A 27959-nucleotide genomic window follows, 5' to 3' on the forward strand; every position below is an offset into this window, starting at 1 on the left:
TTCAAGCAAAGAAGAAAACAGAAGAGCAGTGAGGGTTAAAAGATCAAGTCTGGTGAGGAAGCCCTATGACTTTTAGGGCATCTGATGCTAGAGATTGGACATTGAAGAGGCTGGAGGAGCAAAGTAACCTGGTATAGCTGCTGCTATAACTTCATTTGGGATTAATGGGAGCCTTGACAATACATTTTTATACATGAGAATCTGCAAATTTATAATCTATGAACTTGATTATGGAGCAATAGTTGCCAGAACAGAAGTATTTTATTCCAGTATGTCAAAATGAACATTTTTTCCCCCAATTTGCCTTTGGCCAGCTCTTTATGTCAGATTCAGAGCAGTATCACAAAGAAATATAACTTTGAAAAGCATTTTGGTGAATGTATACTTTGCTGGAAGGAGAATATATGTCCAAACTCCACTCCTAAACATTCTGTCATCTCCCTAATAAACAAATGTGAGTACGTAAGCATGCACAACAAGGATTTATCTGAGGAGGCTGATGTACTCCAGAAGCAGCTTTCATATTAATATCACCCCTTTTGTTTTTTTAAGATTATATACAGACTTTTTGGAGATGAAACTAGTATTAATATAGGAGGAAGTAAAACTGTCATTGGAAAAAGTTTTGAATCAGGTGGTGTTAGTTTGTCTTTACAATAATTTAGAATTGGATATTAAGTGCATGTAAGTTCACATTTAAAACTTATACTTAACTAGTTAGATGCATTAAAAGTTCCTGATGTTTTATTAACAAGTAACTGCAATATTTTTAAAATTACATACATCTCAATTGATTGTAATTTTCTAATTCTTTTTCACATTGGCTTGATTGGGTAATGGTGATAGCTTTAATAATCCAGAAATACTTTTTGGAGAGGAAAAACACATAGTATGCGTTATGTACCTGGACAAACTAGAATCCAGAAAATGTACTTTTCAAGTTCTTTTTGATAGGGACAAAAATATTCTTACATGGCTATGATTTTAGTTTGTAGGCAACACTGTGGTTATCTGGACAGCATAACTGAGTTGAAGTCAGCCTCCAGGTTTGTGCCTTTCCCTGTGGTTTGTGTAACATTTGCAGCACAACTGTGTAGCTACATTGTTGTCTTGTTTCAGGGAATAGTTGGGTGTCACAGCCAGCTATTGGGTCACAGTTTAACGTTTGTTCTCAAGCGGAGGTTGGTATATGCAAAACTAGGCCAGGGAAACAACAGACTGCACCTCTGGCTCTAAGTCAGCAAAAACTGAGTGGCTGTAACTCTATGCATATTTTTCCTTCTCAAAACAAAAATAATCTTCACCCTTTCTCTGTCAGATCTCTTTGTGGTTCCTGCTGCTAAGTCTGAGAGCATATATACATGTGCAGGTCATATTCCAGGCCTCCTCACTGGGGATATTTGACTGACATCCTTTTGATAACTTTTAACAAACTGTTCCTCATTTGATTCTTCATGAGCCAGGCACTATTTGCCATCATAACTGGAACTGTGGTGGTGCACAGCAGCTGCACCCAAATGACTGAGAAAGAGGTCAGAGATACAGGGTCTCCTATAAAAATGTAGGATTCCCCACCATGTATCTGGAACAATGAGAAGATCAAGGCAAAATGTATTTGCCATCTGGATCTAGATAGAAACTGCCTGTTCTGAAATGCTACAGATGTAGGTAAAAACCATCAATTTGCAACCTCTTTTTTGATCTTTTAGAAGCTGCCTGTCTGGGGACAGAAATTTCCACCTCAGATGCTTTTGATAGAGCAGCTAAAATTTAGGTCAATTATACTTGCCAGTAAGATTTGGATAGACACTTCTTTGGCTTCAAAAGCATGAAGCATTTTTAAAGTATCTTCTGGTATGTATAGTGGTTATAATGTCCTATAAGAAAATTAGATTCATTAAAACAACAAAAATATAATAATTCACTAAGACACTACAGAAATCTCTGTGTATCTGTCCAAATAAGTCATTATCATGTAAAAAACCCAACAGCTGCCTTTCATTTGCTGATGGTATCACTAAAGGACCTAAGACTAGTCATTAACTCAGTCTCAACTGATTTCACAAACATGGCAGTTAGCTCTTAAATAACTTAGTAAATATGAATGTGATTTTATGGATTCAGTCAACATAATGAACTGCAATTTAACATTCTTCATAGCTTACAGACAAACTGCACTATTCATTCACCAAAAACCTGACAAAGACTTGAAAAGCAATGAGATAGCCGCTTCATTTTCTCAAAAACAATCAGAAAACTCAATTTAAAAAATCGAGCATATTGTCTTTGAAAATTTTTTTCTAGTGGAGATGAGATTAGATTAATTTTTATACAGCTAGGAAAAATACAGGTATTGTATGTTTTAAATTTCATATTCCTAGAGGAGAAATTTAAGTTACTAAGTATTTCAGAAGTTATTTATTCTTAGTAGCCAGTTTGTATTTCTTTAAACACGTGCAGAAAAGCAGGCATCCTTCATTTGTGATAGCTGTTAGGAAGTAATAAACTTGTTTACTATTGATTTACTTTTATAACTGATAGGGAAAATAGTTTCACCCTACACAGAGGCACACACAGCTAACAATCAGTTAAGGTATTTCCCTGGCCATTGTTTTGGGAAAAGGCCCTACATATCTGAGGTCTCTCACTTGCAAGCACCAGTGACCTGTTCTAAGAAAACTCAAGAGGCTACAACCTCAGGTGCCGACCTCAGCTTTCTGATGAAGGTTAATACACTGTTGGTAGAGGCAGCAGAACAGCTGCTCAGCCCTGGCTGTTCACAGCCTGTGGGTTAGCAGAAACCTCATTGATATGGGTTCTTGTTCCTCCACAGGGCCACAGAGCAGTTGCACTGCTACGGCAGTTGTCTCTACATGATAGCAGCCCTCTGATAGAGCTCTGGGAAGTTATGGATGGTACCTTCTGTATTTCCTGGACTCAAATCATCATCCAGGGCATCAAGGAAAAGAAACTGTCACAAGACTGATAATTGAAAGAAATAAATCATCAAGTAGGGAAACACAGGTAGCATAGCCCAAGGAGAAAGTTATTGCGCTGAAAAATAACCAAAAGACTTTTGGAAGTGCAATGAAAGAGGAACTTGTCTTGTTAATTCTTCTTCTGTTCAGGAAAGCAGGATTTTCCACCTAAGCAGCATTGCTTCAAAGGAGCATGACTTCATCACTAGTTTATTCATCCAGGAAAGGCAATAAAAAAAAAAAAAACAAAAAACCCAAACAACTCTCCAGGAGTCCAATTTTTGGATAAGCGTTTACCTTTAAAAAATTATAATATTATTTTGCTTGACATAGACTTTTTCTTCAGGTAAATAAAATTTTGGTGTAAGCATTGTATTTGAAAATAGCTAAGCTGACATTAGAAATTTGTGAAAAGTCAAGTAAGATCTTGAAAATGAACAAAGAAATGTACATATTTTGTTTTAGAACTACTTTCTTTGAGCCTTGTTACTTTTGTAAAAACACATTTACACACCAAACATATGTGAACCAATGCATCATTCAGGAACTTCACTTAATGTATAAAGGATTCAAGGTCTATGTAATATTATAGAAAAAACAGTCTCAAGCTATAGTAGGTAGAAGTGGTTTTGAAATTGTATGGAATATTAAGTTAGAAAAACAATAGCAAACCTCAGGAAAAATATATTTTACCCTAAAGGAACATTACTAGTAACATTCCTGAGTATTAATTTTCTGATAACTTTGGGCTGTTATTGCAAATTACAGTCTGATGTGTTATGAAAAACTAAATAATGTGCTAGTCACGCTTAATATATCCTGCTGCAATCTGTAATAGTTCAGCTCCTCCACAAGGAGCTGAGCTTTTCTTCCAGTGGGAGCACTGACTCATGAGGGAGGGGTAAGAGGCATCCAAGGAAAGACATCTTCTGGCTATAGTGGTTCACTGAATAAAATCCACTGCTGCAAAAGCAGGCTATTGGGTTGCTTAGTCTATAGGAAATTAACACATCTGCTGTCTGTGATCTCAGGTATTCCAGCTGTCTGATACTGAAAGGAAGCATGGAAGGAACTGAGTATATCTATGGCATCTATCTGTCCTTGTCCCCTTCATCTCTTACATCAACGGCAGGTTTATTTGTGTTTGTTTCTTTAAGCATGAGGAAAAAATGTATTTCTATGTATGCTTCCTAGAGATCCATCTCCTTAGAAAATTCTTTTCAAATCTAATTCTAATTACTTTGAAATTAAAATCTTATCTTGTTTGAAATTTAAATAATATGACCTTTAGCATAGACTCATACCTTTAAGGTATACTCATGATTTGTTTGTCTAACTTTCAGTTAAAAAGAAACCAAATTCAAATTTCCTCGATTGACTCTTAAGTAGCTATTTCCAATTGGTTTTCAATGTATGTATAACAGTTAAATAGATGTAAGATAATATCTTTACATACAGATATTAAAATATAAGTACTTTAAGACTCAGGGAAATGAACACTGCCTCTGCACAACTAAATAATTTTTTTAGAGAGGAGAGACTGATGTCTACAGTTGAAACAACAGCATTAGAAAAATTCAGGCCAGGAAGAATGGATCTAATCTAAAGCCCCCTGAAATCAATGAGAGGCTTTGCTTTAATTCCTCTAGGCTTTGGCTCCGGCCCCAAGTAATTATTCAAGTTGGACTTTGGCCACTGATACTAACACCATCTGCTTACAGAAAAGTACCATAAAATCTTTAATTAACACTAATCATGAAGGCCTCAGTTCTGTCTTATCTAAAAAATGGCACCTTTGAGAGTACACTGTTAATGTGTACCTTGCTGAGGACCTCATTCCCTGCCATCTCACAGGGGAATGTGTCATCTACTGCATTGCCAGCACTACTTTTTCCAAATATGGCAAAGTTTCAAAGCCATTTATATTCCAACTGATGAACCAGGTTTTATTTGTGTTGATTGTGTTGGATAAAAGTAATAAATATTCAGTAAATACGTGGAAAATCAAAAGTAAAGGGGGTTTGTTTCTTAAAATAAAATATTAGAAGAACAAAATAAAACACAGAAAAGGGAAAAACCAATATGATATGTGTGAAATGCCTACCTAGAGAGCAGGATTTTCTTACAGTTCAGGATTGGATTTCTTATTATTTTTCTGTTTTCACCTTTTCACATAAAACACTCATGTAAAACAATTAACTTTTATCTTCCTCACTTTCCTTATCTGTGACATGCTATTGATGCCAATTGATATGGCAGGAATTTGCCATCCTAAAATACTGCTTTGAGGTGTTCAAAGGGGAGATAGTATATCAAGCTACAAAGCCTTGGCATTGCTACATGCCATCTTATAGCCTAGATAGTCCTACATGCTGTGCAAGGCTGTTACTTTTTTGCATACCATTGCTGTTAAGCACCAGTTTTGCAGCACAGACCACTTCATTGAGAGTGAATAAGGCGTAGTTCCTTTTGTACCTATAACTCACACTTTCAAGCCAAAAATAAAAAAGATGTGTCTGTCACCAGACGATGAGTGTGTCTGGAAGACTTAAATATTGTTTCCTTATTGTAAGGATTAATGAAGTGTTGGACCAGGCCCTGCACGGCACTTAAGGACATGTTTAACTTTAAGAATCTGAGTTAACTGATGGATTTCCATGGGAATACTGATGTTCTTAAAGTATGTGCTGTTGGAACAAACTCAAATCCTCCAGTATCGTGTGGGGTCATGCTACTTTTGTTTGCGAAACTGAAGGAACGCCCTCAGATGTTACTCCCTCTACAGGGAATCTCCTGGTTATTCAAGACTAGTATCCTCAAACATCTCACCCTCCTGATTTCTCAGCCCAGATTCATCTATGTGGTCTGTCTGTCATATACAGGATCAAGATCTGCACTGGTGTTCTAACATTAATTGTTTTCAGTTCTGAGCCAAAAATAAATTAGATAAATCATGACTCTAAAGAATTGACTTCAGTAGCATTGATTTTTCTTCTTTTTTGCACTAATCGTATCTAGCAACTTTTATGTATGTACATATGAAAATCATTATTCTCTGCCAATAAATGAAGCAAAAAGCTTCCTTGCCTCAAGCCCCTAGGCTGCTCAAAAGCCAGTACCTCATGGAGGAAGGGCACAAGCTGTCTCCTTCCAGGGTCCTGCATTGCTGTCTTAAGTGAGCATCTGTGTCAGATCACAACACTGAACAAGTTTTCCACTTCCATGTGCCATCTCTGGGGCATTCTTTGGCAACCTCCCAGATACAACTCGAGTCAGAGGCAACACCTGCAGCTGCACAGACCTTTGCACTCAGAAGGAATGCACTGTGTTCGCCTCTTGGTAGGCAGGATGCTCTCTTTAGCTATTTTAGTCATGTTTAGCATCATGTCTTCTGCTGGTGCTTAGTCTGCCATCTGCCTGAAAGTGTCACAATAGTTCTTTAATAGAATTTACCAAATGCACTAACTGTAAGGACCATAGTACTGTGTATGTTTAAAAGGAATACAGTGTGCAAAAGTAGACTTCCTTGATACAGAAATGCATAAGATTGCTGTTGTAACTTAAGCTGATTTTTGTTTTGCAGTTTTACTGAAGAATGCAAAAAAGGAAGAAGAAAAGCCATTCAGAGACTGTGCAGATGTGTACCAATCTGGTTTTAACAAAAGTGGGGTCTACACTATTTATATTAACAATGTGTCAGATCCTAAAAAGGTAAATATCTGTTTTATTTACTTGTTTGTTAATGTGATGTTGCTCTGGCCTTAAAGGAGTATTTGGAGCCTTTATTGAAGTGCTCATTCTGCAAAATGTTGTACTGGTATAAATAACCTGGGATATATTCAGTTTTGAAAAAAAAAAAATAATAGCATGAAGAAAATTATAAACTGTATTATTGCAGACATTCTTCTTTCTTGCTGACAGAGAAACCTTCCTACATTCCAACGTACACTCAATAGTTGACTCTCTCCCACTCGACAAGTCCAGTTGAATCAGACTATGGTGGCAAATAAATCTGTGATAAAGTTTAGAAAAGCATTAGTAAAGTGCTACGAGGAAGCTGATGGGGGGGATTACCTGGTAGCACAGGGAAATAAATAGCAAAATGAGTAGTTTTTAAAGATAAAGATTTAAAAAAATCCTGTTTCTCTTGCAGGGAGCAGGGAAGAGTGGTTTTGGCTGTAAAGAACACAACATGCTGAATATTAGCACTGTTTGAAATGATGAAGCATGTATAATCCTGTTATTCTCAGAAAAGATCCTTGGGAGGTTTTTTTGATGAAAGTGAAACAATAGTCTGTGAAGCAGACTGATTTTTTGGAAGGCTTTTGTTGCTAAGGTACCTGAGTGAGTTGTAGTTAGGAACATGAGGGAATAACCTAAGCTTAATTTACATTTGGAGGAATGTTGGCTGTTCCTCTGATAGGACACAATTGAAATCATCCCCCAGCAAGGCTAAGGGTTGATTAGCTGGAAAATACAGTGGTGTCTAGAAAGTGGGCCAAACAGGAGAGAGGCAACCACATCTGTCTGCTGAGTTTATTCCTACTGCAGTAAAATGGTGACCCTGCAAACAGAAAAAGGCAATAACAAATTTTACTCATGTTGTTGTCTATAGTCATTTTATGATGACATTAAGAAATGTAAAGCTTATTTCTGAACTGAATTTGGGCTTATTAGAGTCCTTTGGAAACATGTAAATATCAAGATGTTATGATATACTAAAGAATTAGAGTTCATTAAACCATGAGTAGAATTGGGGTGGGAGAGTGCTATGGGCAAAGATCAATGTAATTGTGGTGAATGTGAATGGAAAAATAATAGACATGTATAAAATACAAAGTCTCCTTTAAGTGTTACTGAACAGGACATAAACTGTAAAAGCAGTTCTGTAGAAGCTCTTCCACTCAAAGATGTAACATCAAAGTTAGATTACATGTATAAATTAGAAGTGGCTTTTCTTAGCCTTAAAAAAGTTCATAAACCATCCCCAGAAGCTGTCTTGCAATGAAAAACAATGATTATCTGAAAGTGCTGAGGCACTGATGCTTCTGGTATGCTTACCTTAAATGTACTTCACTGGTAATATAAGGACAGTGACACTATGGAAGCCACCCTGTGTTTCCACTCTATCCCTGTGTTCAAATGTTGCTACCAATCAATACAGGCAGCACAACTCAGCTGATATCATTGCATTATTTTTTTCCTGGCGCTTTCCTGGTTTAGCAAGAAAATTGGGGAGAGTGTGTGTGCGTGTGTGCGTGCATGTGTGCATGTATGTGTTAAGGGCATTTCTGCTACCACCTGTTTCTGTCTTGCCCTAGTGATAACACAGCAAGAGCTGATCCCAGGCGTGTTCATGTTAGTCAAGTGAGGAGTGTGATTGCTTTAACAGATGTTTTTCAGACATGAAGGTTGTGTTAACAGTCTGCAAGGTAGTGCTGTGCAGAGATAGCTAACTAACTCCAGCTGAGATAGCTTCAAAATCACAGAACTGCAGCACTGTGCCAGGACTAATTAGCCTAGAGGTAGCACCACACTGACACAGTTAGATTGCTCTGGGACGCAAGCTAATATCCTGATAGGTACTCCATGGAGACATAGCTGCTTGTTTAAAATCAGCTTAGTTATCTGGATTACCACAATGCAATGCACAACTCTGACATGTCTTAGGAGGCCCAATATATTATTACCTTCTGTAATACTCGCAGCCACTGCCAAGTCTCATTCATAGTAATTTTATGCTTCAGGTCACAAAAATATACCTTCATTTCTTTTTATATTTTGTAAAGGATATATACTAGAATCCTGACATTCAATAGAAAATATCTCTGTCATATATACAAATGTTACTGTCCCTTCTAGTTTTTTACTGGTTTTACCTTTGTATATTGATAGAAAATTACTCTCTGTGCTTACAGCTTCATGCCATTTATATGCCTCATTTTTATATGCTTAAAAATTTAGATTGCAATTTGTCTTTCATGTTCCTACCTTCAACAGTTCATTAGTTTAGTTCATTAGACTTTGAGCCCTGCATCAAAAATCAATGATTCATGTCTGTTTAAAAGGATCTTAATAATAATCCATATTTTAGAGATGGGAAGAGGAAAAGATAGGCTTAAAGTATTAAGTTAATTAATTGGCTTACTTTGATGTGTGTGTGTGTGTGTGTGCAATGCCTGATGGTGTTGACAAATGATTGTCCCTAGGCCATAGAAAAAGCAAAGGCAAGAAGAGTACTTTCAGTCCCCTGCAGAGGTGGGGTCAGCTACAAGGGAAGCAGAGGCTGCTGATGAGCAGAGGAGCAGCAGGAGTGAGACTGTCATCATTTTGGAGCTGAAGGAACCATGTCACCTTCAGGAGCTGAAATAGGCCAGGGGGCCTGGTCTGAGTGCACACAGAACCTCCATTGTCCCCTTGGAACAATGTATTTGACTCTTGCTATCTCTTCTAATGCCTTCACAAGCATGACTTCTACCAACTTCTGAGTGCACTGTACTAAAAAACAGGGGAGGACTGCTGGGTGCTGTGGTGGTCAAAAGATGCCTTGGACATAGCTATCATGAAATGACAGAAATTTTGATGCTTGGAGAAGGACGAGGGTCAGCAGAACTGCTGCCTTGTACTTATGGTGGGCCAATTTTGACCTGATTAAGAGCCTGGTTGACAAAGTCCCTTGGGTAATAGCTCTGACAGGCCAAGGGGCCCAGGAGGGCTGGACATTATTCAAGAAGGTAGTCTTAAAGGGGCAGGAGCAGGCCGATGAAAGATGAGCTGGCAGGGAAGAACACCAGCCAGGCTGAACAGAGAGCTTTGACTGGAACTCAGGGAAAAAAGGAGACTTTACCACCTTTGAAAGAAGGAGCAGGCAGCTCAGGAGGACAATAACAATGTTATGAGGTTATGCAAGGTGATGATTAGAGAGGTAAAAGCCCAGCTAGAACTCAGGCTGGCCACTGCCATAAAAGATAAAAAAAAATGTTTTTACAAATACGTTAGAAACAACAGGAGGGCCAAGGATAATCTGTATCTTTTATTGGATGCTGCGGGGAACATGGCTACAAAGGGTGAGGAAAAGGCTGAGATACTTAACGCCTTCTTTGCCTCAGTCTTTAATAGTAAGACCAGCTACGCTACTCTTTGGGTACTCAGCCCCCTGAGCTGGAAGTCAGGGATGAGGAGGAGCAGAATGAAGTCCCTGTAATTCAGGGGAAACACTTAGTGACCTGCTGCTCCACTTAGACATGCACAAGTCTATGGGGATGGGTGGGATCAGTCTGAGGGTATTGAGGTAGCTGGTGGAGGAGCTCGCCAAGATACTTTCCATCATTTATCAACAGTCCTGGGTAACTGGAGAGATCCCAGAAGATGCCCATCTACCATAAGGGCAGGAAGGATCCAGGGAACAACAGGTCTGTCAGTTTCCCCTTGGTGTTGGGGAAGGTTATGAAGATCATCCTGAGTACTGTCACGTGGCACTTGCAGTAAAACCAAGGGATCACACCCTCCTTGACTAACTTGATCTCCTTCTATGACAAGACAAGCTGTTTTAGTGGATGAGGGGAAGGCTGTGGATGATGTCTACTGGTACTTTAGTAAAACCTTTGACACCATCTCCCACAGCATTCTTCTGGAGAAACTGAGTGCTCATGGCTTGGACAGGTGTTCTCCATTCTGGATTAAAAGCTGGCTGAACAGCTGAGACCAATGAGTGGTAGTAAATGGAGTTACATCCAGGCTGCAGCTGGTCACAAGTGGTGTTCCCCAGGGCTCAGTACTGGGGCCCATCCCATTTAATATCTTTACTGATGATTGGATGAGGGGATTGAGCGCATCCTCGTAAATTTGCAGATGATACTAAGTTGAAGGGTGGTATTGATCTGCTTGCACGTAGGAAGTCTCCATTGAGGGATCTGGACAGGCTGGATTGATGGGCTGAGGTCAGTTGTATGAGGTTCAACAAGGAGAAGTGCCGGGTCCTGCACTTGGGTCACAACAACCCCACACAACGCTACAGGCTTGGGGAAGAGCGGCTGGAAAGCTGCCTGGAAGAAAAGGCCCTGGGGGTGCTGGCTGACAGCCGTCTGAACATGAGCCAGCAGTGTGCCCAGGTGGCCAAGAAGGCCAACAGCATTGTGGCTTGTATGTGAAACTGTAGCCAGCAGGACAAAGGAAGTTCTTTTCCTGCTGTACTCGGCATTAGTGAGACCACACCTTGAATACTGTGCTCCCTTTTTGGCCCCTCGGTTCAAGAGGAAAACAGAGGTGCTGCAGTGTGTCCAGAGAAGGGCAATGAAGCTGGTGAAGGGTCTGAAGCAAAAGTCTTATGAGGAGCAGCTGAGCAACTGGGGTTGTTTAGTCTGGAGAAAAGGAGACACAGGGGGGACCTTATTGCTCTCTACAACTGTCTGAAAGAACGCTGTAGGCAGATGGGGGTCAGTCTCTTCTCTCAGAAAACAAACAACCGGACAAGAGGAAATGCCCTCAAATTACATCAGGGGAGGTTTAGGTTGGCTATTAGGAAAATTTCCTTCACTGAGAGGACGGTCAATCATTGGAACAGGCTGCCCAGGGAAGTGGTGGGATCACCATCCCTGGAGGTGTTTAAAAAACATTTTTTTTTTATGTCCCATGCTTAGGGACATGGTTTAGTGATGAACTTGACAGTCCTGGGTTAATGGTTGTACTTGATGATCTCATAGGTCTTTTCCAACCTAAATGATTCCATGATTTTAAGATATATATATAAATAATTTCATGTATGCCTTTTAGGAGCTTGAGTATTTTTACCCATGCATTTAAGGAAGGGCAAATGTGCAATGCTGTGGATGGTCTTTTAATCTAAATGAAGTTATTTTATTGAGAATAAACTCAGAATGTAGAGATGCATAGAAATTTAAAGTCACTTTTCTTCATCCTTTACTTTTCTGGCAGAGGGTTAAAAATCAGAACTTGGTAAAAGGTATTTAATGGCTGAATGCCTTGACCTTGTTTGGGACAGAAGCCAGTCCAGGACATTTGTTGGCTAGAGCTGTGCACAGTGAACATTTATAATCAGCTTGGCACTCCTTTAATATGGCAGGTGTTTTTGTCTACCACCTTGGAAAGTGCCAGACCACACAGTGATGGCTAGTGAATAATGTGCTGCTGGTAAATCTCTCTTTCAACTGTGCAGTTTTCTCTTAATTTGCTATATTATTCAGAAAACATCAAAGTATTTTTATAGGTATTGTATTATATTTTAGTATGAAAACCCCCTCATTTGTTTGTGTGTGTCTTTAAAATGAGTAGTTTTAATAGAGTTGAGGATTCAGTGCTTTAAAAATTGGCAGTGGATTCATGGGAGCTTGAAATGACTTATAAGAGAAGTAAATCCATCATTTAGAAATTCTCACTGTAAATCAACTAAAGAAATTAAATCCCGTAGATAAATGTTTTGACTCACAGTGTCTTCCCTGAAGGAGAAATAGGGCCAAAATGTTTGTCTAGCAAATTGTGGGTTTTCTTGTGGTTACCTTAAATCAAGTTCACATGTTTGCACTGTTCGGTATTCTGTTTCCTTCCTATACCTACACAGAGACTTCACTCAGCGTGCCTGGAGCAAATTAAAACAAAAGCACTTATATAGGATTACTATGACAATGCTTATGAATAGAAAGGATTTTGAATTGGTTTGCCAGAGGGTATAATATGGTTCTGTAGTGAGCTGAGGGACAAATTCTTATTTAACTGAATGGGATAGTAACCTTCAATTTGGTAAAGCAACTTTTAAAGTTTTAAGTTACTGACCAGTGCTGAATGGTTTGGCTCTTGTTGATGTGAATTCCAAAAGCTAAGCTGACGGATGACATCTCTTCAACCCTCTTACATATTGACATCTGTCATGGTTTAACCCCAGCTGGCAACCAAGCACCACGCAGCCGCTTGCTCGCTCCCCCTCACCCAAAGGGATGTTGGAGAAGAATCGAAAAGGAATGTGAAACTCAGGGGTTGAGATAAGAACAATTTAATATGTAAAGCAAAAGCCATGCATGTAAGCAAAGCAAAGCAAGGAATTAATTCATTGCTTCCCATGGGCAGGCAGGTGTTCAGCCATCCCCAGGCAAGCAGGGCTCCATCATGCATAACGATTTCTCGGGACGACAAACAGCATAATGCCAAATGTTCCCCCCCTTCCTTCTTCCCTCAGTTTATATACTCAGCATGATGTCATATAGTATGGAATACCTCTTTGGCTAGCTTGGGTCACCTGTCCTGGCTGTGTCCCGTTCCAATGTCCCGTGCCCCTCCAGCTCTCTTGCTGGCAGAGCCCAAGGAACTGAAAAGTCCTTGAATTAGTATAAACATCACCCAGCAACAACTAAAAACATCAGTGTCCTATCAGCACGGTTGTCACACCAAATCCAAAACACAGCACTGCTCCAGCTACTAAGAAGAAAATTAACTCTATCCCAGCTGAAACCAGGACAGCATCTTATTTAAGAAGAGGGATATAACTATTCAAGAGCATAGACAAATGAAGTTTAAGATAGTTGCAGTGCCAAGATGGCATGGATGAGTACATGGGAATGAAAATCAGGAATATTTGCTTGAATGAGTAGCACTGAGAAATTCAGTTGGATCTTAAAATCAAGTGTCATACAAACATAGGAACAAAAATTAATATTATCACTTGTCACGTACCAAGAAAAGTGAATGTATAAGCAGTATTTGCATTTTTATTTTCATAATTTAGCTTCTGTATTTTTTAAAGGATAATGTAAGAAAAGTGAAAAATAAATTAAAATTAATATTCATTTGAATGATTATATGGATTCTTTTAAGATTTTTAACAGATTTCAGTTGACACAATATTCTAATATCAAGCTTTAGTGAAATTGTTGAACTGTTAGATTAACCTTAATATACAGAATCTTAGAACCTGTGTTTGAATTTAATTAGTGTAATGATATTAGGGTATGATCTTATAGGTTCAGTATAGGTTTTAACTTCTGAGCTCGTCCCACAGAACTCTGTTCTTGATCCTCTTCCTATTTATGTCCTTTTGTTAGCTTTAGGGCAGCTTAGACTGAGATCAACTGTTTCTGTTTTGGGACACTGTCCCACACACTGTAGTTAACATTAAAATACAAACCAAAACAGGATAATCTCATCTGCGCTACATTTTGAGCTCTTTGAATGGATATTTTCTGTAAGAATTCCTGAAGATTCTTAGACAGAATGATACTCTGCTAAAAGCTATAGAAAACATTATTATCACTGAAAGAAATACACTTTTTGTTTTAAGAGGAAGGGAGTGGTTTCAGGGACACTGCAGAGAAAGCAGAAAAAATAAAAAAGCATGGAGGGAATGTGAAGAAGAAAGCTGAAGATGCAGAGAGGGATGATGGGCAGATGTTCTTGGATAATATGCTAAAAGAACAGGAGGCGTTACTGGAGAATTACACTGAACATAAGGAGAGACCCAGTTGTAATCATGTGATTGAGGATACCACTGGAGGTGTAGGAAAACAGCCTTCCTTAGTTCCATTATTCACAAATATTTATTTTCCCCCTAAAGATGACAGGATTCTACTGCAAGTTTATTTTATTGGGTGGGGTTTTTATTTTTTTTTTTATTTTATTATTGCATAGGTCTTTTGCAATATGGAAATTGCTGGAGGAGGATGGACAGTTATACAACATCGAGAAGATGGGAGTTTGGATTTTCAAAAAAGCTGGAAAGAATACAAAATGGTAAGATGAAAAATGTGGAATAGCTGTAGAGTTCATAGAAGTGTTAGATTTCAGTTAGTTCTTCCTATTGTCTTAAACAGTTCTGTATGTAGTGGTGTGGTGGTGTCCTGCAGTTTTTGATGAGTTACCTTTTTTCATGTCTGTTACTTTCAAAAACCATACCATTCTTTTTACTCAATTAGTTGAGTATTATTTCCGATGATTTAGGGTTTATTTCAGATTAGTTACTGAGATTAAAATGAGGTCAGGCCCAGGCATATACACTGAAGAATGTTGCCATCTGTCCCTCTGAAGTTTCGACTTGCTGTGACGTTGAGAGGTAATAGGCATGTGGTGATGTTCCAAATACTTGGATGTTTTCAGCTGAGGAGAACTCCTTCGGAGCATGAAGCATCTCAGATACAAATGAAAAGTTTTACCTGGGTTTATCCCAAGTCATACAACACCTCTGCCAATCAAGCTAATGTACTGGAAATGTTGATACTTCAAATAGGATTAAAAGAAAACAAATAACTTACCAAATTACAGATTATGTGGCTTCAGCAAGCTGTTTTCCCTTTGCCAACTAAAAAAAAAATTACTCCAATCTAAATAAATTCTCAGTATTTTCATTTGCTGCCTGATCAAACTTTCTGATGGAGCTCCTCTGAGTTCCTGAGCACTGGCTTGGATTTCAGTGACATTCCCAGTGAAGGTTTTAGAATCAGCCTGGAAGAAGAAAATATTTTTCCAATAGCTTTCAAAAAGCACTGAATGAAGAGATCATTTAAATTATTTAAAAATAAAAGCAAGTTCAGATCATTAAAAATTTCTAGGGGAAAAAGTCCTGTTATGGAACTCAACTATTTCAGAAATACATGTAGATTAGATTATTGTACCAAAATGTCATTTTGGATTTTATGGATGCTTTCTTTTCAATATTCTTATATTACTTGAAAATATAAATTATAGGGGTAAAAATTAATAATTTGGGTCAGACCTCTGCTACTACGAATAACTTGAGGATGTAATCTGTTTCATAATACATGTGAAGTAAAAATTATATTAAAATGCCAAATAGATATTTTTGATTGGATTTTCAAAATTGGAATCTTTTTTTGAACTCATAAAGTTTTAATTTAGCAGGAAACTTGAAAACTGTTTTACTCTATTCTGGTTTATAGTCAAATAAAGTATCAATTTATTTTGGGGATACCAAAATTTGAAGATTCTACCAGTTCTATTTATGTGGAAATTAGAATTTGTATATGCAACCTAAGTCATTCTCTACATATGGACTGCTTTAATTTATACATATCATACGGATTCTTGAGAATTACTCAGTTTTTCTCTCCCGTGCTTTTTCTTAGACCATTTAATAAAAACAGCCCTTCTTTTTGAAGTTTTCCCATGTGGCCCTTTTTCATATATATCCCTTCACTTCTTCAAACATTTTCCTCAAATTTTCCTTTACAATAGTGTGAGCCTGTTTGGGATTAGATTATATTGGTTTTGTCTCATTCAAGCAGTTTGAATTAATTTTGCTTCTCTTTAGGAATGTCATAGTCTTCTAAGAGATCATTTACTTCTACCAAATAAAAAGGATCTGTTTTGGAATTTTAATGAAGGCTATCCTATAAGTCATGAGAAAAGACGTGATTTAGGCTTGTCTCTGCTTCTATGAGCTGTTTCACCAAAGTAACTAGCCTTGTATCCCTTCTGTGATTATTTTATACTATCAGATGTTAAATGATAGAGGCTGGTGAGTGCTGTGTGGATTACTGGGATATGTGGCAGTGTCTGAGCTTCAAGGCAATGACACCACTGACTTAATTACTTCATTGTTCAAAGAGGGTGAATGGTGTCTATTGTATCACATCCCTCCTGACACAATCTACCTGGTGTTTCTTCCAATATAAACAGGGTAGTGCGGTGGGGGATACAATGATACTTGGTGTTACTTGGAGTGGTTGAACTTAATGTGTGTTCTTTGAGCCCATAGTTCAGATACAGCTTTTCAGATTTGTTAAGATACTTGTGCTCGTATCTCACTAGGGCCCCAAATCTAACAGAAATAAACTATATCATAATAATATAACAGTAATATTAAGTCTCTGGGTCTTCTTTTAGTTTCTCTGCGTTTAGTTCTTATTGGAAAAGAATCTGGAGAATTGATGAAGTTTTTCAGTTACAAGCAAGTACTGCTTGCCAGCTTGTGAGCCAGACAGGGATTCAGGCCACCAACCTGTGTTACCATTACTTGTGGTACCACAAGTTACTGGTGGTTCCATTTTTTGGTGGCCATTGCACATTTTCTCTGACTCTAAGCTGAGATCCTTACAGCAGGTAACTTGGAAAGGGTGCACATGGTGTATGCTCTGCAAAGGTGAGTGAAAGCACTGCTGGGTTACAGGAGTCACCTGGCAACAATAAGGCAATCGCTCTTTCATTCTGTTTCCTGCTGGTGCCTTCAGCTTACATGAAAGTACCTCAATTTCTGTTCAATATATTTTCCAGACATCAATGCAGGAAACAGATTAAGAGAGAGATAAAGTAGCCACAAAATCTTTTGAAAGTAGGAAATATACAACTCCATCCGTACATAAATTGCCATAAAATCAGTGATACTACAGTAACAGTAGTATTACCCTTTTCTCCTTGTTCTTTTGGCTCCATTTCCACTGGCATCCAATCTCCACTCTAGAAAAGAAAGTTACACTTATTTTATCTAAAAAAATAGCTAATTAATAAAAACCCCTTTTATGCAGATTTATTGTTATGCAAGATTGGTTATGCTGTCTTCTTCCTTAGTGGTGTATGTGCTTACCAGTATCGTTCAGTTTTGTTATTAGTCTTATGCTGTGCAGTGTAACTGGTGTCTTTGCTTCTAAGAACTCATTTCTGACTTTGAAATCTCTTGGGCCATTTCAGTTTCATGTATTCAATACTAACTGGAAAAAATTCAAAGGAAACCCTCTGAGTTCATCCTCCCATCCTTTTCCTATCAGTATCTACTACATCTGATCTTTCACATTTTGCAATGGATTTTCCATTATACTATTTACTCCTTATCAGAAATATTTTAAGTGGAGCAACAAATAATTTCTATAACAACAGCAGCGAAGATCACCCGGAAGCAACTTTCAACCATTTTTCATGTTTCTTTGCCTGAGGAGGGAATGTAAAGCACTAAGATTTTTTTGAGCCCTAGAAGGATAATATCATACTAAAACCTGTTGCTTACCATCTGCAAACCTAAGCAGCTTTTAGAAGGGGGATTTCCACAAGCTTACTTTCTAAGACACAATTTCTGGCATTTATTAGGCAGTCATTAGCAGTAATCAAATGCAAGCAAATGAATAGCTCATGTGCCAACTTGTCTATCAAGACTTCTTGCTCAATTTCCAGTCTTTCAGTTATCGGATGAATACATCTTTCGTAGTTACTGTCTCCATTTTTGCCAGATTAGGTGATGGAGTACTGGATTCGTTATTCTCTAGCCTTTTAGCATGTCTAGTTTAATAATCCCCAGGAATTTCACAGAAGTTCTTCCACAATCAATAGCCCAACACTCTAGTAGAAATTCTAGTAGGCATTTACATTATGTTATCTGGAATAATCTGACTTTCCTCTGAGCCTCAGTAAATTTTAACTAGTACAAAAAGTCTGATCATCCATGTCTTTTACTTACCTAAAAGACAGCTGAACACCTCTTCGGACTGCAAGTCTTTGATTTCCTTCTAGGCATGATGTTTGTTAGCCATTTTGATATACTTCCTACAGTTCACCTCTGCAAGTAAGCTCTAGGGGGAATATATCTCACCCATTTCCTGCAACACCTTCTAGTTTGTGACAATCAGGAAGCTGGTCACCTTGTATTTTCATCTCACCAGTCCCTGCAAGTCCTACAGACTGCAAGGGGTGCACTTGGGTGTCTAGATTTACCTGAATTATTCATAACAAGAGCTACCATTCCAACAATTTTTTTTTAGTACTATCTTTCAATTCATTTTGAAAACTTCCAGATGTTACTTACATTTAATTTTTACTTGCAAGGTGTCCCACTCCTGTTTTAGAATGTGGTCTTACAATTCCTTTAATAGTCTCCATCTGTTTTAAGTCTTATTTTAATTTCTTTTGTGAAAGTTTCGCTTCCAGTTTTCAGGTTTGCTATCATTCTTTCTCCCTACCTTTCCTGTCTAAATTGACATTTTTGTTGTTCTGTATTGCTTCAGTAGCAATACTAACTTGCACTTTTTTTTTTTTTTTTTTTTCAGAATATGTCCTCACCACAATTAACATTGTGTTTGACCTGAAAAAAACCAGGCAAAACCTCAAGCTTTTGTACTGTTCCCTTTTGGAACCTTAAATGAGGATGGCTATTTCTTTGTTGCAGTTTTTTCCATTTACAAGTGTGCAGATTCTTTTTTCTCCCCAAACACTTAAAGAATCAAACAACTACAGACAGAGCTGCAACTGCTTCCAGTCACATTATACGATTATGTTAATGACTTTCTTTTCCACGTGAGTGGCAGACTGCGTAAAATATGATTCTTGTTCCACTACTTCAGTGGAAAACAACTTCAGATGTCTTTTTTTAAAAAAAACAAAAATCACATAAACCATATGACTTGGCTGAGGAGAATGTTCTTGACAGAAAAAATAAATTTGCTCATAATTTGAATGTTCATATTGTGGAAACAATATCATAATTCTCAGTTTTGTTAAAGTTAGCTATTTTGAATTAACTTTAAATCCTTTTCTAGATTATAAGTATTTAAGCTATGTTATACATTGATACGGCCACAAAATCTTCACATTTCTTGCATCCAGAGTAGTCTGATATTGATACATTTGTCATATTCCTGCATCCTTTAAAAGAGAACTCAAATACTATCAAAGAGCTCTGAAGATGGTAACACTGCTCTTTCTGTGACTATTCCACATTAAAGGAGTTTGTCAAAAGCTCTTTTTTTCAGATCTTCATTCAAGATAAATATTTCCCTTTAGACTAAAGAAAAGCCATTTTATGTTCCATTGCAAGCATACAATGCAGCTCCCCGGGTTCACAGTATATCAGGTACTGAAATGACCACCTAATTAATTTCACCTAACTTCTGTTAGATTTAGAAAGATGCTGCTGTTCACAGGAGTTAAAACACTCATGGGCTTTTCAGATGATTTGCAATTTTGACAGGAATTTAAAATTAGGAAACCTTTATCATCATGTGGAAATTGTACATGCACATACTAGCTAGAGATACCTAGCTACCAACAGGCCCATGGTTTTATGACAGTAAGAGGTTTCTTCCATTGATTTTGGCTTTAGCTGTATTCAAGTAATCTATTTTTTGGTCACAAACAGTAACTCAAAGAAATATAAGCAAAGCAACAAACTATTACACTTAAAGTACATATGGTCAGACACATAAACCTTAAAAGTATAATTGTCGATTGATCTCATACAAACAAAAATTTTCATCTTCACTTTTATTAACCGCAAATTGTTTGGTTATGAAGGATGCCGCAAGGGCAAAGCTATACAGCTGCTCCTGATAACTAGCTGATTGGATTTTACAATAAGAACCTGTGTCTTCCTTCCAAAGAGAGTTTTTGTGTTTACCTGTTTTGCACTGGAGGGATTCAGTGGATGGAGATCCTACTCCTATTTTATTCAATTCCTTCTTTCTCAACTCCCAGGCCATACATGCACTAGCACATTGAACAGGGTCATGATCTGTGTGTGAACAGTCCTGGGACACAAAATCTTCATCACTAAATTTTAGTGGAGTTTTGTTCTGACTCAACATTCTACAAATAATGCCCAAGCAGTTAGGGGTAATGGCCCATTCTCAAATGGCAGTTTGTGCAGGGCTGCCTTGCTTTCAGAGCTGAGGAGGTTTTACTGTTAGCACATGGGTTATTCTGGTTTGCTTTCTTCTGCTTAGCAAAGCACTAGGGGCTGTTCAAAGCACTTCACAGATTCTTCTTCCCCCTTGGCTTAGTGAAACAGTTACGAGGGAAAGAATTGTTGGTTCAAAGACCATGGGGACACATTTTGAAGATAACCTGGGAATAGGAAAGGAATAGAGGAAGTTTTGTGGAAGGAGGAGAACCTTCCTAACACTGTCTATATTATATCCATCCATCTAGCTAGCTAGTTGGAGTTACATCCCATAATTTCTTCTGCAGAAAGAGCTTCACTTTCTTTCCCTGCTGGCCGTGTGAAGAATTTCATAAAGTGCCTTGCAATATCAGCATGTTACTTCCTGCAAAAATGAAGACTTTGAGGACAGGATGGACCTGTGAGAAAGGCAAAAACTAGGGAATGCATGTTCTTGGAAAAGACAGAAGGCATGTTGCTCCTGTACAGTAAACAAGCCAGACAGATTGGAAGTGTTGGTGGTGTTCAATTATTATGTTGCCTGAATAAGCTTATAAAAGTGAGTTATGAGTACAAAGGAATACAAATGACACACTAGACATGGATGCTTTCTTAACATATAGTCACAAATGCATTTCCTATGACAGTACAATTCAAAGTAATGAATTATAAATTGCTTACATCTGAAAAAAATCATTGACTTCAAATGACTGGGATAGACGACATGGAAGTCATTTGTTTCTTTCAAATATTTACCAAGTAATTTGGATATAAGGAAATGATTTTTTGTGACTGGAATGTGTATTAAGATATTGTGTGAGTAACGCCTTTCATGGAGACCCACCCTTCTGTGATAAAGGGTGACATGTCATGCTAGTTTAATAAAAAGCCAGTTCTGACTGCAGCTGTTACTCAGATAATTGTCACTTTCATCAGTGTTATAAAAAGACCCAGCATGTTCTCTGCTGGAAAAAGAGCAACCTGTAAGTTTGATGCTTGGGGTATTTAGATAGATTATGGGACTAAGATTCAAGTCCCTGCTCAAACTCACATATAGATGATTTGGCTGTTGCTCTTGCCTGTAGCATCTATGCTCCTAGACATGCACATCTTTGCTACTTGAGCCAAATTAAGTCTTACCTCCAAAAGTTCTTTTTTTTTTTTTTTTGTATGAATGAAATAAAAGTACTTTTTTTTTTTTTTAAAAAAATATTTTTAGCCCTAAACCATACAATTTAGAAGTTCACTTAAGCTCCCAATTCATTCTTCTTGAAGTACCTGACTTTTCTTTTTAATTTTCTTTTTTCTTTTCTTTTCTTTTTTCTTTTCTTTTTTTCTTTTCTTTTCTTTTTTCTTTTCTTTTCTTTTCTTTTCTTTTCTTTTCTTTTCTTTTCTTTTCTTTTCTTTTCTTTTCCTCTCTTTTCTTTTCTTTTCTTTTCTTTTTTCTTTTCTTTTCCTTTCTTTTCTTTTTTCTTTTCTTTTCTTTTCTTTTCTTTTCTTTTCTTTTCTTTTCTTTTCTTTTCTTTTCTTTTCTTTTCTTTTCTTTTCTTTTTTCTTTTCAAAACATACCAATCTCCCTGGGATGTACTTACTAGGAGCCACACTAAGTGTCTGTATATTCCTGGGATCTGCTTGCCCTAGACTGAAGAAGATGATTTCAGAGAGATAGGATCTCAATGTAATTTGTCTCAGTAGGAAATGCTGTCCTGTTTTTAGTTAAAGAGTAGGGACGTTAGATTGAAAATGATGCCCAAGGAAGATACGCTGGCTGTTGTATATAGGTCAGTGTAGGAAACTGAGCTGTTTGGGGCCCATTGCCTAGCTAGAGGTAAAATTTGTGTAAAGTTTGTGCCTCAAACCTGGATTCCGTTGTTGTAATTCTTCCTCATCAGGAAGTCTACTAGTACTTTCGCTGTGTGTGTTTGAGAAGTAAAAAGGAAAAAGTGAACTTAACTTCTCTATATCTGCTAGCATATTTGGTCTAGAATGAAGTGCAACAGCCTGAATTGCTGTAGGATATGAATAAGATTTTGAGACATATTTCTCAAAATTGGTATGATTTTACAAGCATTTAGTTCTTTATATAAACTGACAATAACTTAGGTTTTGTTTTAGTTTTTTGAGAAGATACCTTTGGCTTCAATCTAAACACATTTTTAAAACTTGCCACCAAATATTTTTTAGTATTTCATAAAAATAATTCTGAATATTTAGCATTATTTTCCCATACTCTTTTAAGTTAACATTATTTAGCACATTTGTTACCTGAGGAAATTGAAGTAATTTCTATAGACCACACCTTTATTTAAAATAATGCAATGAATAATTCAATTTGATAGTCATGAAGAACTATACTGACATTTTTAGAAATCTTTTTAAACAAAATCCATTCTTCATTCTCAGCTAAGGCAAAAGGAGCTGAATATTCTTTATGGTTTCTGGGAAGACATTGTTGCTGTAAACTGAATTATTATCTGCTTTATTCAGTGAAGTCTGACAGGAGATGAACCTGTAGGATATATTGACTGTGCCTGGTTTCAATTTTGTTGTCTATAAGAAGTCATAGATTCCTATAATCATCATCAGACAAAATAAAGTAAGAGAGAGAATATTTTAATGAACTTGGAGTAACATGATTCAAGCAGAATACTGCCACAGATTTTGCTCAAGTTAATAGAACTTTTTTGCACTCTACTTACTATTTTTTAATGTGTCAAATTTGTAAATTCTTATGATAATTTTTAAAATTGGTATTGAATTCCACTTCTTTGTACTCATGACTGCTTCTGTACTTTTGACTCTATTAATCATCATGTAGTAGGAAATGAGCTAATGTAGAACCTAGATGTCATATAGAGTAAATATTATAAAATCATGTACTTTTGTCTGTTATTCCTGGTCCTAAATACTTTACTGCATGCAAAACCACAACAAATTACTATTTATTTATGTTTTTACATAACAGTTTGGCACTATGTCAGAACTTGCACAATTTACTATATAGTTATAGGCATAAAGAACCAGAAGACTCCTTTCCTTCATTCTCGTACAAAAATGGGATTAAAATTGTCAGTAACGTTCTGTATTATGTCATTTCTTTAATCTGAAAACAAGTGTTATCATGTCTACAAGAACAATTTATTCTAAATGTAATACAAAATATCACCTGATTATTCCTTGATAAAAAAATTATTTTACTAATTGGTTGTGATTTTTACATCCTTTTAACTGTCTTATTTCAGATCAAACTTTGACAAATATCTTAATGCAATTTTCAGCAGCAAGAATATAAATGTTTTCCATTTGTGAACAATACAACAAAACATTAAAATAACCTATGCTACGTCAGTGCAAGATTTGTGTATCCTGTCTGTGGCTAGTAGTGCCCAGTTAAGAAAGCATATTGTGATAATGTAAGCATATTTCCTGCCATATTCTCCCTGTTTCCATGGAGTGCTAATGAGACAAATTTAGAGCTCTCAAAACTTCTGGAAATTTCTGACCTTCCCCTACTATATTAAGCGCTCTTTTGGGAACTTAAAGCCTCTCGTTTGCCAGTCAGCCCTAAATGTTATGCAAATTTCAAGGGAAAGCAAAATGAGTATTTTTGGACTAAAATGTAAAATTTAAAGAATTAATTCCTCCACTTGGAAACATGTAACAGACAAAATATAAAAAGCTAATGACAAAATAGTGTCTCTTAGTAATTTAAAATACAGTTTTGGAACAGTGCTTATGACCCACTGGGTTTCAGAGGGACGTAAAATGTAGTTAACTACAAACACATTCATGAAATACAGATGTTCTTTTCCTAGTAGATTGATAGCAAGAATGACTTGGATAACCTCCTGTACTTCCTTGAGGTTAAGCACAAAACTTTAGCACAAATACTAAATACTTTGGAAGTATTTGCTGTAGCAATATGAATGCAAAAAAAAAAAAAAAAAAAAAATAAGAGTTTGTTGACAGACTATATATATATACAGAGAAACAAAACACATTTAATGACAGAAATGAGTCTGGAACAGGTGACTCCTAATGTTAACTATTAAGATTTAACTTAATGCCCTAAGGCTTTCTCAAACACAAAGTCCTTGTCCATAGATGACAGACATGGTCTTAGGCAAAGCTGGAACCTTGCTTATCACTTGGGATCCCACAGATTTGAGCAGCAGTGTAAACATAGATGTTCTGTTAACTAAGATTTTTGGATTGCATTACTGAATTTTCAGTACTGAACTACTACTGAATTGTCTCATGAACAGCAAAATTAATAAGTTCTGCTTTTCTGTGGATCTTTCTCTTGTGTCCTGCATAGAAGTCCAATTCTCATTACTAGTAGTTTCTTGAATCCCTGTTATTTTCTTAGATTCTCTGTGACAATGGCTTGAGTTCCCCTTTTATGTCCCTCAAATCTCTCCCAGATGTCTAAGGGTCCTCCAAGGAAATACATGCTCAGCGTCTGCACTTGGCTGGCTGGTGTGCACTTGCTGATAAGCAATTGGAATAGGTAACTGCTGAGCTTCTGCTTCAGGATTTCTCCCAGCAGCAACTCAACCTAGACACTATTTTTGCTGAAACCTTGCTGAACTTTAAGTTTGTGTGATTTCTATCCCAACTTCAAAAGTGTTCAAAAAGCATTGCACAAAAATGAAGGACAGGTGGGCATAAAAATTGCCCAAGCTTGTTTTCCTAAGTTTTCTGGCTGAAGAAAAAAAAAAAAAAAAGTATTTTTGAATAAAATTCTGAAATGTACTTTGAAGGGTAAAGGTCTTGAAAATCAAATCAAAGTAACCTAACACAACATTTTTTTTAATTATTATTATTTTTTTATTGCCAGCCTCAGGGCTAGGAATGGAAACAAGAAGTTAAATCATTTTTTTCAGATTTCTTTGGCTAATACTATGTCATTCTCTTCTGCACACAAAAGTTTACGTATCTTGTCAAATTGGTAGTGTTCTTGTAGCAATGACAGTCTAAGTGAGATATAAACAAGGAAAGCTGTGTAGTTATTCAGTCAGTCAAAGTATCTGGAAAAAAACAGCAATCATGCAAGTCTTTCTTCAGGTCCAAAATAGAGGCAGTAAACTGTAGACTAAATACAGGTTGGCAACAGTTGAGTTTGGCATAATAAATCTATACTTCAATAAATTGTTTCCAACTCTGTGCTTAGCAGAAATGTACTGCTCTTATTTGTTTTAGATGTATGAAAGCTTTGAGTGCCTGTTTGTTTGTTTATTTCTTTTTCCAGCCATATTAGGTGTTTAATAAAATACACTACTTCTGCTTAGGAACATTCTTTGCTTGAAAGATGTTTTATATTCCACTTACTTCCTTGTTTTTCTTTTCATAAGAGCAAGGAATTTGTTTTAAAAAAGTTGCTTCTGATAAGAAATGAAAAAAAAGAATCACTCTTAGTCTGGGCATTTCTAATCTGAGTTTCAGTATTGTAGCTCCTTATAATAGGATACAGTTTTTCATAACTAATGTGGTGGCTTTCCTCATAATTTTTTATATTCCTTTTTATATTCCTTCTGTTCCCTTTTGCTGCAACTTCATTTCCTCTGGTCAGGAGACCAAACCACTTAGTGATAGATTTTCATCTTACTGTAACAACACATGTGAAAAAGAAGTGTAAATGCAAGAAGAAAAATTATTATTTCAGAATAATTATATATGTGGTGTCTGGAGTTTATATAGTGCACGTACAGGAACACATAATGTTAAAAATCCACATGTATTACATCCTCAATATGATGTAATCTAAATAAGATAAGGCAAATATCATTTGATAGAACCACAGTTCAAAGGGAACTCCCCTCAGCTTGCCAGCAGGAGGAAAAAGGGAGAAAGGTTTTCCTGGAAATTTTATTTTAAAGGGAGACAGCTGATAAGAATAATAGTATATCTTCTGTGCATAAGAAACCATGAAGACTGTAAAGAAACATACTTTGGCTGGTGCATAGACACCTATGCTTCAACTTCTGTCTTCTGGATTTTAGGAAAGCAAACTGTCTGTTAGTTAGCCACTGCAGAGCATATTTTACCTTCCTTTGAGACAAGTGGCAATGACAAATGGGAAAGAGGATGTTGGAGACAAACCACTGACTCTTCTGGTAGGAAACTGCCAAAGCTGCTAGAACAGGGGAGACCATGTATGACAGTCATAGGGCACAGTCCAGGCAAGAAGATGGAAAGGATCAAACGGACAGATAGAAAACAGTGAAAACTACAGAATGGTATGTCCGCTGTAGAGTGGGTTTATGCAGGAGAGGAACAAGCGTTTGTATTTTAGGAAGTGTGTATGAAGCCAAATATGCATGCAAATGTGATCAAAGCAGTAGGTGAAAGATACAGAAGCATTACCATGGGAAAGCTTGAGGAGCAATGTAATTCACTGTAGGAACAAGAAAAAAATACTTCCATTTTGTATTTTTTTAATCCAATCATAAACTTTTAAGCTTCTAATTTTTTTTTAAATTAAGTTTCTTTAGAAGTTTGCAGCTGGCATACCTATGCATTTCCTGTTGAAGTATTAGCCTTGCTGCAGCTTCATTCAGCTGCTGCATGGCCTCTGAGGAGGCAGGACTTCATCCTCTTCAGACCCAACTAGTCAGGCCTGGAGCCAGGGCAAAGCAATAAAGAACAAGAAAGAAAGAGAGCTGTACTTTCAGTGTTCCCATCTCACATTAGGAAAGAGTGAAATATCATATAGAGGAGATCAGTTTCTTGCCAATGTGCCTCATGGATACATTTCCCATTACCTAACTTCTAGTCCCAAGAAAGTCTTTTAATTTAATGCCCTTTAAAAAATATGTGCTTTCTGAAAATGTTCAAACTTATTCTTGAAAAGTACACTGACCCAATCAACGGCAGATCACATGGTTTAATTAATGATCTAAAACTGAGAACAAATGTTGGCTGTTAAATGTCATGATGAAGAGTGCAGAGGGAAACTAATTTCCTATAATTAACGATAAAGAAAAATAATTGAGATTGGATGCAGTCTAACCTGTTCTAAAAACAGGATTGTTTTATCATTTCTTTCTTTCCCATATCTGGCAGTCACAGCTTAGTAACAGAGAGTGAATTTGTATCACATGCCAGAAAATCATCCAATCTTTCATTTAATCAGAAAATTTTCACAAGAATCTTCTAAAACATGCCTAGCACATCACGGTAAGCAAATCAGGAGTTTTCCAGTTTTCATTTTTCCTATCTTAAGAAATATGAATAAGCATAGTCATATTGAAATAATACTTCACAAGTAATGATTATTGTTTAAAGAGAACAAAAATGGAGCTAACAGTTTTCAAGAATAAACTAGTATTTACAAAGAAAAATAATTGTAATTATACTGAATTAAACTACATTAAATAAAA

General features: G+C 36.8%; 1 protein-coding gene across 4 annotated transcripts in view; it reads left to right on the forward strand.

The window, feature by feature from the left end:
* Positions 1-27959, forward strand: part of ANGPT1 (angiopoietin 1) — a 200183-nt gene that overhangs the window by 118647 nt on the left and 53577 nt on the right. For all 4 annotated transcript variants that reach the window (XR_013927190.1, XM_080381255.1, XM_080381256.1 and 1 more), the window contains 2 exons: positions 6562-6689; positions 14613-14714. Coding sequence is in view for 3 of the 4 variants with exons in the window: in XM_080381255.1 (XP_080237381.1) it covers positions 6562-6689; positions 14613-14714 (230 nt within the window). In the remaining variant the exon portion in view is untranslated. The remainder of the gene's footprint in view (positions 1-6561; positions 6690-14612; positions 14715-27959) is intronic.

Source organism: Falco punctatus, assembly GCF_963210335.1.
Source record: "Falco punctatus genome assembly, chromosome: 3".
Classification (NCBI taxonomy): Eukaryota; Metazoa; Chordata; class Aves; order Falconiformes; family Falconidae; genus Falco; species Falco punctatus.